We start from the raw sequence: 15,614 nt of genomic DNA, 5'->3' as shown, positions 1-15,614 counted from the left end.
AATTGCTATTATAGGCAGATCCATTCAGCATCAAGCTTGTTAAATTGTAAAGTAGCGTTGACTTTAATTAGCCTTTGTTGCTACCTTTTTGTCCTACATGAAATAAACTATTACATACATACACTCAATGATTTTTTAAAGATTTTGTAAATAGTGTAAAATTATCAACAAGTTATATTATTGACAAACTTGAAATTGTCTATAGGAAGAATGAATGCATGGGACCTCTTTCAAGTAGACTCTTTCACTTATGGTTCTAAGAAAATGAATCGGTAATGGCTTTATCAACATGCACTTACATTTTGAGGTACCCCTCAACATACCATCCTGCTACATATAAAATTAAAAAAAATCTTTCTTAAAGTTAAGTGTTGCTCAAATTTACAGTCTGAATTTTGTTATATTGCTTCTTTTAGAATTAGTAAGAAAGGAAAAAACAGTAAATGTATTTATTGGAATTTTTCATAAAATACAATGTCATTATACACACAATCGTTAGCTGCTATCTAAAATGTGGTACCCTTAAACATAACCATCGGTCAGGCTATGTTGGACCAATATATACATCCAGGAAGCCAGCCAAGGAGAGTTTACATTGCGAATACAAGATCAACACTAAAGAATATTATGGATCAAGTACTGTGTTGACATGGGAAAAGTTTGACATAAGATCAGACATGCCTAATTGTTTATTTAATCGGGTGCAGGTATTTACAGGGTAGGTTTTTTTTTTAATCACACGTTTTCTTTGAGATAGTAATAGATAATTAAAATTATAAAAATGAATTGAAATACCAATGTAAATAAATGGTTCTGACTATGCAGAACAATTTAAATAAAATGTAAATCTTCATATCTTTCTTTGAATTTTCATTTCTTTTTAATCATTTTTAGACTAGCTTCATTTGTTTTAGGTTGTTTCAGAAAAACCATAAATCTATCTTGATACTGACTCGTCGTTGACACTTTTAAGTTTTATGGTGTTCATATTATTTGTTACTATCTTAAAGTTTTTAATTTTTTTCAGATGTGGGGGTGGCAAAAGAGAAGTTGCACGGTTTTGTTCATTGAATGCTGATAAGCCATTCCCAATATATTCTCGTGATGGGTGTATTACCATTGTTTACAGACTTTCAAAACAAAGTATAGGTGGTAGATTCACAGCAAAATATAAAACTATTTACAATCAAGATGCAGCAAATGAACTTTCGCAGGATTGGTATGTACAATTTTATCTTACTGGGGAATGAAAGTTTTCTTTTGTTCTCATACTAATGCCAATAGAGTCCATACCCCTTTTCTCAGAATGATATGAAGTGGTACAATCATGAATTAGAAAAAAACTTTTTAATCTCTTATTTTAAACAATGTTTTTTATACAATATCAGAAAATTTTTCCATTCCCTGCTTTTCAGTCCCTGCTCTTTTGTTTTTATTTATGAGTTGCAATGCCACAATTCGATGCGGCTCAATTAAAGATATGTGCAAGTTGTTATATATCTTTTGTCAAATGATGCAATTAACTTGCAAAGGAGATTGACACAAAGGTTGATTGGATTGGAACTCGTACAAACACGAGAGTAACGATTATGTCAAAATAAAATCTATTTTATATTCAGTGCGATGCGCTAATTGTAACAAAATTCCTAGTGAAAATGAAAAAAGAGTAATGAATTGAATTTTTGGTTGCTTTTTCGTTCAGCTTCAGCTAGATTTTTGATTTAATTTGATTTTACAATTTTTACGATTTACCAGTCCTAGTCTTCGGAAGGAACTCACGTCATCAAATGGTCTTATATCAACACCACATTGGCCAAGTCGTTACAGAGAAAACGTAGGATTCTATGATACACAAATGTGCAAATGGGAAGTCACCCCTCAACGTACAAATGTGATGGTCGTAATAATGGATATAGACTTTGCCGTTGATAGGCGTCCGTCATCTTCCTCAAGAAATAAAGATGTTCTGAAGCTGGAATACATTGGTAAGGAAAGATATTGATTTTGCGATTTTTGAATTATAAATAAGGCATTTGTTATTTTGAGTCTATTGTATTAAAACATCAAGCAAAAGCTTTTTACCTATTTTAAATCCATTTTTAAATAGGGCCTCTCAAAATTTTCCTCATTTAGAATTGAACTTTTCTATAGCTTTTGTTTTATTTTAGATGCCAGACACTCTAGCCGTTGGACTGAGAAGAAGTTCTATACATACATGGATGCAACAAAGTCTAAGAACTTGTACACATCTTCTGGTTCAACGCAGACTCGTGGTTTCCGCCTGACACTCTCAGCATATGAAAATTTAAATTTGGATAACAGAGATAATAGAGGGTTTCTTGTAGGCTATATGGCTTATGGGGATCAAGGTAGAGTTTCATTTTTACTGAATGAACCAGATTCTGGAGCTGTTAAGTGTTAACCCTATTATTATCAGGCTTTTTCGGATTTTGTATTCTCAAGGGGGGGGGGGGTGTTTTCCACCAGCCTTGCATAACTTTTGATCTAGAAAAGGTATGGACTTGAAATTTGGCACAAATGTCCTCTACCATAAAAGGAGTTCATAGAAAAAAATTTGGGTTGATGACGTCATCATAAAGGTGATGACGTCATCACAAAGTTTCACAATTATCGCTGACCAATGAAAAAGTACTATTCAATAAAATAGCAATTAAAGTTGAACGAATGGGGATTTTTCAATTCTGTTTTGAATTTCTAAAAGCCAAAAAGAATACCTTTAACATATTTAGTCGCGCGGCTGAGGTCGAAAAACGTTTCATTTCGTGATACATCTTTTAGATTCCAAAAAAAACAACGGAAACTCGCGAATTAGTATGTGTAGATTACAAATCAAAAAAGTTTCCACGATATTATCGTGCAAGTAACGAGTAATTGGCGATTTTTTGCGTTTCCAGGCAATAGGCCCATAACTTTTGATCTAGAGAAGTTGGGACTTTGGTGTAATACACTTTTTTGCTCAGTTTGAAGAGCTCTATCGTGTGATATAGGTCTTTTTTTAATTTGAAGACCCCCCAAAAATCATGAATTTTCAGGCCTTGCAATTTTGCCTGGAAACGCAAAAAATCGCCATTTACTCGTTACTTGCACGATAATATCGTGGAAACTTTTTGATTTTGGAATCTACATATACTAATTCGAGAGTCTCCATCGGAAAAAGTGGAATTTAAGAGGTGTATCACGAAAATCATTTTCTAGCCACTTTTTTCGACCTCAGCCGCGCGACTAATTTGCCGGTTTTTAATGTACTAATAAAATCGAGGCTTAAAATCCATGCAGAAAATGAGTAAATTTTTTCAAAAAACAATGACGTCATTTATGATGACATCAGCAGTTTTTGAAAATTTTTAAAATATTTTTGAAAATTTATCATTGATACCTAAAACCTGTCAAAATTTGAAGTCAATTGGATGCCTAGATCAAAAGTTATGCTAAATTTAAGATTTTGGGATTTTACAGGGTTTTAGCTGGATTTTATGATATGCCTGCACAAAAAAGTCATAAAACCTGATCTGGTCGGTGTATAATTGTAAAATTTGGTGTACATGCTACTAATAGGATTATATTAAAAGTCAAAAACTTTCAGAGTGTTAGAAAAAGTTTTCAGTGAGCTATTAGCAAAAGAGTGCCAGCCTGGTGGAAAACACCCCCCCCCCCCCTGATAAAAATAGGGTTAAAGACTGGCAAAATTGAGACACATAAAATTTTGTTGTTCAGAGTTTAATCCCAAAATTAAATCACATATGTCGGTTTATAATGTTTGTATGGTTGTTTTAAAAAGCAAAATACATAACATTTGATTAGAATTCGACTGGGACTTACCAGAGGTTTAATTTACCTAGGAATAGGAATAGTGTATTTTTCATCTTAATCTTTCAGTGACAACAACGACCACGACGACCACGACGACCACAACGACCACAACAAGTTGGCCTTCATACAACGAATTTGAAGAAGAAGATGACACTTTCTCATCTCCTATTGTTATTATTGTCATTGTGGTGTGTGTTATTAGTGTAATTGTCGGTTGTTTGTGGTGTTGTGTCAAACAATCAATGCAAAGTCAATCTTATAACGAAAATAATGAAGAAGCAAGGGTGCCTATGAATAGACCAGATCCATTATCACAACCAAGATTGATTAGTCATGTGGCTCATGATGAAGACGAAGTATTACATAATATTGAGCGGGTAAACACAAGAAACCATATAAATGAGACTAATGGAAGTTTACTTAATGCTGAATTGACAGGTATATTATTAGTTACACGGTCGACCCGAGGTGGGATACCCCATATCCCAACTCATAACGACCGTGTAACGGATTTATCCCGGTGAAGTCCCTTTTCATGTTTTCCAAAAGCACGAAAAACTTTCAGAACTCTCCAAAGGTAGGGTGTGGCGTCAAAACCCAAAGTCAAAAAATTCAAGATGTAGTATTTTTTTGTGAAAATTTAACCTATTCCAAGACATTTTGCACAATTTTTAAGGTCAGAAGTCCAAAATTGGTTGTTTCCCCCTGGGGGTACCGATTCGCACTATCGTCAAAAATAGTGAAAAATGGCTATTTTTGGCCTCTTTAAGCCCTAAATTAGGTTGAAAACATCTCTAATCACCTTGAAAGCATTTCTTAGGTTAAATTCCTTTGAGACAAAACAAAAAAAGTTGAATGGAAGTGATAATTAGCTCGAAAAATGTAAAAAATAGGCTATTTTTGGCCGATTTTGGGGGGGGGAAAAGGAAAAAAAAATGCAAAAAAATGCTATTTTCCAATTTAAATAACTTTTTAAATAATTTTGCCACAGATCTGAAAATTTCAGGAGTGAAAGTATACCAAAAATACTCTGAGAAAATGTTAATTTGAAAATCTAGAAAGATTCTGAAAATCCATAATGGCGGCATAAAAAATTGAAAAAAAAAAGCAAAATTCCAGATTTTCAGCGTAGAAAATAGGGTAGATCGTCAACTCCCATTTTTAGCATGATGTCAAAAAATTCAAAGTGTAGTATTTTTTTGTGAAAATTTAATCTATTGTAAGACATTTTGCGCAATTTTTAACCTCCTAGGTCAAAAATCCAGCATTCCCCAGGGGGGTCTTTGATTCGCACTAAAGCGAAAAATGAGTAAAAATGGCATTTTTTGCCCATTTTAAGACTATGAAAGCCCAGTAAAGGGTCAAAATGGTTTGTAAATGGTGTCTTGCACTAATATTCAACATAAAAAGACAAAATAACCCCAGGGAGATCGCTCAATGTTTCAATTTCAAGCTAAAAAGGCTGATTTTCTCGGATTCTGGGTAGCAAAATGCATGAAAGCAGCATTTTTGAGGACCCACAACTTTTAAACTTTTTAAGGTATACACTTGAAATTTTCAGCAATGAAACACTTCAGAGAAACTCCAGGAAAAATCAATTTTGAGTTTTCAAAAATTTCCTATAAATCCATAATGGCGCCCTAGAAATCGAGTTTTCATGCTAAATGCCAATATTTCAAGCTAAAACTTGGTTTTTTCAGGCTAAAATCTCAAAAATGATTTCAAATGGTGTTCTGAAATCTTTGGATCTTGGAAGTATTCTGAAAATACTCTGGGAGAATCAAAATGGTTTGGGTCAGAAATTTGCCAAAGTCTGCCATTATTGTATTGCATTTCCCACTAAAACGCGATATTTAGAGTTAAAGTCCAATTTTCACAGGCTAAAATCTCAAAAATGGTTTCAAATGGTGTCCTGAAGTTTTTTGGTGTTGAAAGTATTCTGAAAATACTCGGGGAGAATCAAAATGGTTTGGGTCAGAAATTTGCCCTAGTCTGCCATTATGGTATTGCATTTCCAACTAAAACGCGATATTTAGAGTTAAAGTCTAATTTTCTCAGGCTAAAATCTCAAAAATGGTTTCAAATAGGGTCCTGAAATCTTTTGGTGCTGAAAGTATTCTGGATATACTCTGGGAGAACCAAAATGGTTCGGGTTAGAAATTTGCCAAAGTCCGCCATTATGGAATTGTATTTCCCACTAAAACGCAATATTTAGAGCTAAACTCTAATTTTCTCAGGCTAAAATCTCAAAAGTGGTTTCAAATAGGGTCCTGAAATCTTTTGGTGTTGAAAGTATTCTGGAAATACTCTGGGAAAACCATGTGATTTTCCTTGAGTGTTCCCAGAATACTTTCAACACCAAAAGATTTCAGGACCCTATTTGAAACCTTTTTGAGATTTTAGCCTGAGAAAATTAGACTTTAACTCTAAATATCACGTTTTAGTATGAAATGCAATACCATATTGGCAGACTTAGCCAAGTTTCAAACCCAAACCATTTTGGTTCTCCCAGAGTATATCCAGAATACTTTCAACACCAAAAGATTTCAGGACCCTATTTGAAACCTTTTTTGAGATTTTAGCCTAAGAAGATCAGACTTTAACTCTAAATATCGCGTTTTATAGTGGGAAATACAATACCATAATGGTGGACTTTGGCAAATTTCTAACCCGAACCATTTTGATTCTCCTGAGTATTTTCAGAATACTTTCAACACCAAAAAATTTCAGGACACCATTTGAAACCATTTTTGAGATTTTAGCCTGAGAAAACTAGACTTAACTCTAAATATCGCGTTTTAAGTGGAAATGCAATTCCATAATGGCGGACTTTGGCAAATTTCTAACCCAAACCATTTTGATTCTCCCAGAGTTTTTCCAGAATACTTTCAACACCCAAAAATTTCAGAACACCATTTGAAACCATTTTTGAGATTTTAGCACAAGAAAACCAAGTTTTAGCTTGAAATATTGGTATTTAGCATGAAAACTCAATTTCTAGGGCGCCATTATGGATTTATAGGAAATATTTGAAAACTCAAGTTTGATTTTTTCTGGAGCTTTCTCTGAAGTGTTTCATTGCTGAAAATTTCAAGTGTTTACCTTAAAAAGTTTAAAAGTTGTGGGTCCTCAAAAATGCTGCTTTCATGCATTTTGCTACCCAGATTCCGAGAAAATCAGCCTTTTTAGCTTGAAATTGAAACATTGAGCGATCTCGCTGGGTTATTTTTGTCTTTTTATGTTGAATATTAGTGCAAGACACCATTTACAAACCATTTTGACCCTTTACTGGGCTTTCATAGTCTTAAAATGGGCAAAAAATGCCATTTTTCACTATTTTTGACAATAGTGCGAATCGGTACCCCCAGGGGGAAACAACCAATTTTGGACTTCCGACCTTAAAAATTGTGCAAAATGTCTTGGAATAGGTTAACTTTTCACAAAAAAATACTACATCTTGAATTTTTTGACTTCACCTAAAAAATGGCTGTTGATGCCACACCCTACGCAAAGGGGATACTTACATCAAAGAGCTACAAAGTGAATCAAACTGTGAAAGTGGGATTTGTGAAAAAAAAAACACCGCAATGTATCCATATAAATATAAAAATGAAATAACTTTTTAAAGTCCTGTTTGTTGACTTCTCAAAGCCGACAATTCATGTTTCTATCCTATTTTGTCTTTTCTGTCTTTTCAAAACAAAACATTTGAATCTTGATAAACATCCAAAAGCGCATTCCTCAATATGCAATGTCTTCTTTTTTTCTCAATCGAACGTGAGGAAGACAGATACGGTATATATCCCACCTCCACGTGATGTCTTTTGACCAATGAAATCGCTAGAATCTTACTGATGCGGATCGTATCACATTTTTGTGATTCTCTGTTAGTTTAAGAAGGGTGTTTTAAAAGTTGCTCTAAAAAATTTTATCCAATCAGAGAGTTTGTCTATTTGTTTTTCATGCTGCTTGCATGTTGGAATTAATTTACTGTATTAAACGAAAAGTGAAAAAAGCTAATCTCATCCCATTGAAAAAGTCTTAGCTTTTACTAGAAATAGATCAGCATAAGGATTTTAAAAAGTCCATCAAATTGCTAATTTGATAAAAAAATTAACTTTTTAGTTAGGTTTATCGATTTCATCAATACAATATTTGAGTTTTTTTTTTCGAATTCGCTTTTAACCAATTTATTTTTTATCTATGCTATACAATCGGGCTTATGAATAATTTGAAGCTATTGAAGTTGAGCCCAGTGCGTTGCGTACGTTCGACTATGGTTAATAGCTTTCTAATCTCATACTTATTATTGATTATTTTTCAGACGAAGCACCGCCAGCCTATAATCCCCATCTCCTTTCCAATTATCCAACTGCACCACCACGATCAAATCGTCCACTTCAAAATAATATCAATGAAGAGGCTCCTCCTCCATCTTACGAAGATGTTTTGCAGGGAATGTATGGAGATAGTACGGTATAAAATAAAGTCTGGTTTTGAATCGAACAGGAGTTTCTACAATAACTTTTGCAGAAAATGGCTGAAAAGTATTGCCAATGTAAACCTAAGTCCTTGAAAGCCTTCGAAAATCCTTCATCTCTAGTATCAGAGTTTCCTTTTTGGCTCCCTGTCTCGATATAGTAATGAGGTTGAATCTTTCTTTATCATGAATGCTATTATTTTGAAGTTATCAATTTTTGTTTTGTTTTGATAGAGAACTCCACTTTTATCAATTGATTTTGATTTTCATGTATGATTTTTTATACGCATTTTCAATTTTCAAATCTATTAGTAATGTTTAGCTTCAGGCAAAGTATACGTAGTTGAAATAACATAATCTACGACGCATTCGATGTATTTTCAGCTATCTTTCTGGGCATCTTAAGTCTTTTACAAAAACAAGTCTAATCTATTGTTTGTGATTGATGTTTTCATTTTACCTTCCCCTTGTCTTAATTCTTTTTTAGATTTTTTAGAAGATAATTTTTTTGCATAAGTATTTGCACATAGATTGTAAATAGTGTAAATATCAGCAAATTATATTAATGACAAACTTGAAATTGTCCATAGGATAAATATATGCATGGCACCCTTTGCAACAAGACTCATTCACTTATGATGGTTCTAAGAAAATTTCTTTGGTCTTTGAATTAGGAAATCAAATAAAAGCACTTACTGCCAATATGTATCAGGATATGGGAGTATCATTGGCAATTGAAAAAAAAATCTTTTTTACAAACTTCCTTTACAAACAATAAGTGTATCAACCATTTTAAATTTATCTCTAAGTTTAAATTTTATTTTTTCTTTCTTTCAGAAATTTATAAAATCAAATAAAATTAATGTATTTATTGGAACTTTTCATAAGATACAATGTCATAATACATTCAATCGTTAGTTGCTATCTGAAATGTGGTACCCTTAAACATACCTATTCGTCAGGCTATGTTGGACCAGTATTTATATACGGGAAGCCCGATACAGAGGACTTATACTGTGTTTATAAGATCAATCCTGGACAGTATTATCCTGAGAGTAAATCAGGTTATCTTTTAACATGGAAAACGTTTGATGTACGATCAAACATGCCTGATTGCTTTGGTAATAATGTACTAGTTTATACAGGGTAGGCTTTTTGTCATTTTTTTGTTGCACCGTTTCACAATGTTCCCATTGAATTTCATACACACTTGTCATCTAGAAGTCAGTTGTCTTTGAAACCTAAATTTCAAAAATAATTTGATAATTTGATGTTAGTTGACTTCAGAAATCATCCAGTTTATCAAGATTCTACTACTATTGACTCGAGTTTTGATTGATGTAAAAAAATTAAGAATGCTTTTATTTTATGTGATTTGATGATAATATTCCAATTATTCCAGTTTGGTACTGTCTCAAGCATTTTTTTACTTTTTTAGATGTGGGTCTAACCAAAAAGAAATTGGATTTTTTTGTTCATTGAATGCTGATAAGCCATTTCCGATATATTCACGTGAAGGATGTTTTACCATTGTCTATAGACTTTCAAAACAAGGGCAAGGTGGTGAATTTACTGCTTTTTACAAGCCTATTGACGACAATAGACTCGATGAAATCTCCAGTGATTGGTATGTAATATTTCTTCTTCCTAGAAAATGAAGATTTGTTTTGTTTCTTTCATTGTTACTACTTCTAGCCGTTTTTTTATCAACCCTTCCAACCCGCGGCAAACCCGGCTATAACTCCTGACCACTTGATATAAAAGGGCTTATAGAAAGTAATTCAAAATACCTTGCAACTTGTACCAAAATCAATGTCTAACTCCCCAGTTAGCTGTTCTAACCCTCTGAGGATTCCTGTGCCATTGGTTGTTTTAGTCAGCTTTTTACAAACTTTTTTACAACCTCTTATAAAATGTGCTTTAATGAAATACCTAATTTCGATAATTTCAACTATCGCAAAGTCTCGTAAAATTCGAAGTTAAGATTTTATCAAAAATGCCCAGTTAAAAAGTTTTTTTGACCTGAAGATTACCTAATTGAATTTCAGTTCATAAAACTTATACTTTTTAGGTACCTATACTTATGTTAGGTATGAAAAAATCATTTTCTTCTTCTTGGTTAGACCCCAAAGAAATCGTAAGGCCCTTGAAGTTCTATTTGAAAGCTCATTATGGTAGTGGATAATAAAATTGACTTTCCCAAAACATGGTCATATTGCATACCAGAATGTTTCAAATTTGATGTAGATTTAGAAAAACATTAGTACCATACGTCAAAAATGAGGTCAATGAATATTTTGACCCTTCAAAGCCGTTTTTTGACAAAAAACAGGCGCAATTGCATTAGACATGAAGTCCTGAGTTCGAATCAGTAGAAGTAGGGTATAGACATCTCTATAAATAATATTAATGAAAGCAAAGAACAATTATAGGATCAACGTGCTAAAATATATAAGAACAGGCAAACCTTAACGAATATTAACCCTTTCAGTCCCACGCGACCGCACTGCGGTCCCTTTAGACCCGTCGTTTTTTCCCAGAGGACTGCATAGCGGTCCCTGATTTATTTTTCAAATTGTGATGTTTTGGCGGGAAATAAAGAGATGTCTTTAAACAGCTTTCAAAGAAGATAAGATAGCGCGTCGTGTGCAAAAGACCGCGTAAAAAAAGCTTGTTCGAGTAAGAAGTTTTGTTTACAAAAGTATTTACAAAAATTTTTGCAAGCAAAATCTGTAAGGCCGAAAATGGGATTTTTTACAGCTTCTATCAATCGTTATGATTTTTCTATGAGGGCTAATCAAACAATTCTTTTTTCAGTTAGTAGATACTGTTGTGCTAAACATTTATCAGAAGAATGAATGGGTTTAAATCATTTTTTCATAAAAAAAATTACCATTGAATGGCAAAAAATTGCTGTTTTCAAATTTTTTTTTGCTTTCTCTGGTCACGTGACACGCTGATGACGTCATTTTGCAAATTTTTTTCTGTCAAAATGATCCTCATACTATAAGTGAAAAAGGGTGAAAACTTGAGAGGACTAGGTTTAGTGATTCCAGAGATATTGAAGCATGAGTAAATGCATTCAAAAACTCATTTTACGGCTCTGGGAAAGTAACTGTGAAAACTCTGGGACTGAAAGGGTTAAAAACTGGCTCTTACAAAAATAAGGACATAGTTGTTTGAAGAAATTATCGTGTTCCAACTTACGAACAGTTTTTACTTTTTGCCCACAGTCCTTTTCTTCGCAAAGAGCTGATTGCATCAAATGGTCTTATATCAACACCGTATTGGCCAAGTCCTTACAGACAAAAAGTAGGATATCAGTATTCACAATCGTGCAAATGGGAAATCGCTCCTGAACATACAAACATCGTGGTTGTTATAATGGATGTAGATTTTGCTTCAGATAAGCGTCCTTCAGCTCTATCAAGTCGTAGAGACGTTTTGAAGCTTGGATACAGTCTAGACAATAAACGTGAAGGAGTCACTTGTAAGTCGAGCATTTCTTGCGCATGGCTTCAAATCGGGATACCTGGCTCGAATCTCGCTCCCGCTTTCCGCGCCAAGCCAGTTGGCCGTTGACCTCGTCCTAACAATCCAACAACTGTCTAAAAGTCCTAGACTATAAAGCCCCTGAACGTAAATATCGACTCTATCATGTTAGAGTAAAACTCTTTATGTTAGGTGTATGCGATCCAACTTTCCCAGAAAAGCTTTGGGAGAATTTTTCTTAAAAAAAATTGTCTTATTGACTTTGATTTATTTTAGACAGCAGTGAATACAGCCATTGGATTGAGAAGAAGCTCTATGCAAAAGACAAAGACACTGAAAATTTGTACACGGCTTCAGGTTTCAGGGTGACTTTCAAAGTATATGAAAATCATTATTTGGATCACAAAAATGGTAGAGGTTTTCTGATTGGTTACATGTCTTACAAAAAAGGTAGTAATACACTTCTTTCTGGTGCAGTGCAGTCTCTTTAACTTGAACCTCTAACACTGGAATGTCTCGAACAAGTTTTGTCGTCCCTTATTCAGTGAACAGCGTCTTATAAACCTTACTTTGTTGTGTCGTCTATCTCCAGCATAATTATGGCATTGTGTGTATATGTATACAATTAAAACTAAAATATTTAATAAAAATGGGAATTTCATACAAAACTTTTGAGGTTTAACATTAGACTTGAGGATCACAGGATCATAAAGCTCAAAATTGTTCCAATAAGGCAAAGAAGAGTAGTAGAGAAACCTTAAAGCCACTAAACTCCTCCCAAATCGAAATATCCGGTGAAAAAAAAGTTCTTAAATCGCAATGCTCGCACAAACTGTAAATTCTGAAAAGCGTTTAAATACTCAAAATTTTTAATAAATTTTGACATTTAGACATTCAGGCACAAATGAAATTAACAAGTAATAACATGAATATGAATTAATAATTTCTATATAATATCTTCTTTTATTTCATAATTTTATCTTTCAGTGACAGACTCGGAAAAGAAGGATGACGACGATGGTCTCTCTCCTTTCATCATTTTTGTCATTGTGGCATGTAGCATTGGTGTACTTGGTGTTTGTTCGTGGTATTGTAGCAGACACTCAACACGAAGAAATGAAAATGCTTCAAGTAATGAGTTAAATGAGGAAGAAAGAAGATCCTTGAATAGACCAAGTCCTAATCTACAACCAAGGTTAATCATTCATGTCCGTCAGGGTGATCAAGAATTGCATCATATAGACCAGAGAAACTCGATTACTAGCGTAAACCAGACTAATGGAAATTTACCTGATGCTCAATTATCCGGTAAGTTATATTGCTTATCATATTATAAATTATAGGCGTATTGGTGTGGTGGCTATCGCTCTTAACTCCCGTCTGGGAGGTCCGAGTTCGATTCCCACTGTAGTACCACGGTTCACTTGACAAGTGAACACACCTTCGCCCGGGTCAACCCATACCATGTGAGGGGAATCGGGTACCACTACTCTGATGCAAGGGTGTGGGTGATATGCCAGACATTGTGGTGTGTGGCGTCACTCATCCCGTTCTGCGCCTGCGACAAGCTATATGCTCTCCCGCGCAGTTCGAATGTCATCGCTATGAATCGTGGTAATTGTGTCTCGCGTGCACAGAACCAGCGGTGTCTGTACAACGCTAAGCGTTCCAACTTGGAAAAGGAGGAATTCCTACTTCGCAAGGAGTAGGACGCATAGATTTAAAAATCCCGAAGGGCTAGATGGCGTACTTTTGCTGAGAAGTGTGCCGTGGTTAGGTAGGAAATTCTACCTAAGTCAGCGATGGCTTAAAGCACGACATCAAGTCCTTCAGGCTTTATAAATCTATGGTAGAACCCATTCCCCAGTGGGGAGGGCTCATATCATCATATTATGAATTGATAGAGTTGCTAATTTCGTTTTTCCTTTAATAAAATAGCCTTCTTTGGGAAGTTTTCCCCGATAAAGCATAGTACTTTTCTTAACCTTATCTTTGTTTCTGTATTCTAGAGGAAGCACCACCAGCCTACAATCCACATTCAAATTATCCAACTGAACCACCACGATCAAATCGTCCACTTCAAAATAATATCAACGAAGAGGCTCCTCCTCCATCTTATGAAGATGTTTTGCAGGGAACGTATGGATGATATGAGTGACATTTGACGTATGAGATATATATCCATCTATTTTCTACACACTTAATTTTTATTCTATTTTTTTGTATCTCTATTTATGAAATTTTCAGTACCATTAAGGGTAATCAATAATAATATGAATAAAAAGTGAATAAATAGAGATACAAAAAAAAGATTAGAAAGGAGGTATTTTCGAATAAGTATGCTCGCTATATAGAAATTGCCCTTTTTTATGAAATTTTTTATTCCCAAAATGTTAAGGGCAATTTCTATATAGCGAGTATCCATATTCGAAAATACCTCCTTCGTATAATCAGTTTTCTTGTTAAATTTTAGGAAGTTAATTTTTACCTGTATAATGATGTTTTTTTATTTACAGTGTGTCCCGAAAAAAGCGGACAAATCTTTAGTAAAACCCTCCCTCAAACTTATCACCTGAACTGGGCTTAAGATGATTAAAATAAGATTACAATTCTCTTTGTAATCAATATATATTCAATTTCCAAGATGATTGAAAAGGTTTTTGATATGGATTTTTTTTAAATTTTTCTTCATCACCAATTTTTAAAGATTTTGGTACATATTATATGCAGTAAACTAGCTAAAGTTTGGAAATGTCAAGTATACAAGTAATGAAATTCCGCATAAATTATGAGGATTTTAGTTTATACAAAGATTTTCCCGTTTTTTTAGGGACGCACTAGTAGATTTTATTTGTCTGGGGTAGGAAACCGTTCGTAAATTTATCTCCATGGGTCATTCTTTAGCTGAATTTTTTTCGTGTAAAAGTTTCTTGAGTGTCATTTGTTGGACTAGTAATCTATACATACCTGGTATTTTCCATTATTTTAATTAAATACAAAATTCTAATTCTTAGTTATTTAGCTAGTAGTAGTTTTTCTCACATGAGTATTTATATATGCATATAACTTGTAAAAAGTATAAATAAAAGTATAAAATTGTCAATACAATAATAAACACGTTTCTTCCAAGAAGACTCATTCAATTTTGGCTACGAGAAAAAAATCAGTATATAACGGCGTGCTATAGCTATCCAGCAAGTAACTTGCAACATCCATCATCATTATATTTATAGGAGAATTAATACCCTAGGCTCTAATAAACTTCTCGATATTAAAGTTTAAATTTCAATGTAATTGATATGGTTTATCTTTAATTAATTCTTTTTTCTTTGCTAGTAGTAAAAAAACAAACAACAACAACAAACAAATTAACAATAAATATCTAAAGAAATGAGATTGGCAGAATCAACATTGTTGAAAGTCGGGTTTTGGTGATTGGTTTCTGGACCTTGTTTTATATACTTCTTTACCAACAAGAAATGAATTCATTTGATTTTTTTATAAGACACTATGTTATAGTACATGTTGTTACTTGCTATTATACATATTATAAATGTGGTACCCTTGAATATAACGGTAGTTCGGGCATTGTTGCACCAATGTATACAAATAAAAAGCCTGAGTCAGATGACTTGTACTGTGTATACAAGATCAATGCTAACCAGTTCAATTCCGACAATATCAATTTTATTACCTTAACATGGTCCGACAGATTTGATATACCATCAAACATGCCAGATTGTTTCAATAATTTCGTGCTAGTCTCAACCGGGTAAGCTTTTTGTTGATAACATACAGTTTTCAGCTAAAA

The 15,614-nt window shown here is 33.7% G+C and overlaps 2 protein-coding genes across 2 annotated transcripts; both read left to right on the top strand.

Annotated features, from left to right (window-relative positions):
- Positions 1-416: 416 nt before the first annotated feature.
- Positions 417-8,350, top strand: LOC136818374 (uncharacterized). Its single transcript, XM_067074712.1, has 6 exons — positions 417-718; positions 1,028-1,219; positions 1,756-1,985; positions 2,169-2,369; positions 3,898-4,269; positions 8,156-8,350. Exons 1-6 carry the CDS (start codon positions 444-446, stop codon positions 8,311-8,313), a joined length of 1,428 nt encoding a protein of 475 aa, XP_066930813.1. The 5' UTR covers positions 417-443; the 3' UTR covers positions 8,314-8,350.
- An 819-nt stretch (positions 8,351-9,169) lies between these two features.
- On the top strand, positions 9,170-14,446 carry LOC136818375 (uncharacterized). Its single transcript, XM_067074713.1, has 6 exons — positions 9,170-9,457; positions 9,750-9,938; positions 11,545-11,801; positions 12,080-12,253; positions 12,791-13,111; positions 13,813-14,446. Exons 1-6 carry the CDS (start codon positions 9,174-9,176, stop codon positions 13,950-13,952), a joined length of 1,365 nt encoding a protein of 454 aa, XP_066930814.1. The 5' UTR covers positions 9,170-9,173; the 3' UTR covers positions 13,953-14,446.
- Positions 14,447-15,614: the final 1,168 nt, after the last annotated feature.

This window comes from Clytia hemisphaerica, unplaced genomic scaffold (genome assembly GCF_902728285.1).
Source record: "Clytia hemisphaerica strain Z4C2 unplaced genomic scaffold, Clytia hemisphaerica genome assembly, whole genome shotgun sequence".
Lineage (NCBI taxonomy): Eukaryota > Metazoa > Cnidaria > Hydrozoa > Leptothecata > Clytiidae > Clytia > Clytia hemisphaerica.
The sequence above is the reverse complement of the archived record's forward strand: the minus strand, read 5'-3'. Positions and strand labels throughout refer to the sequence as shown.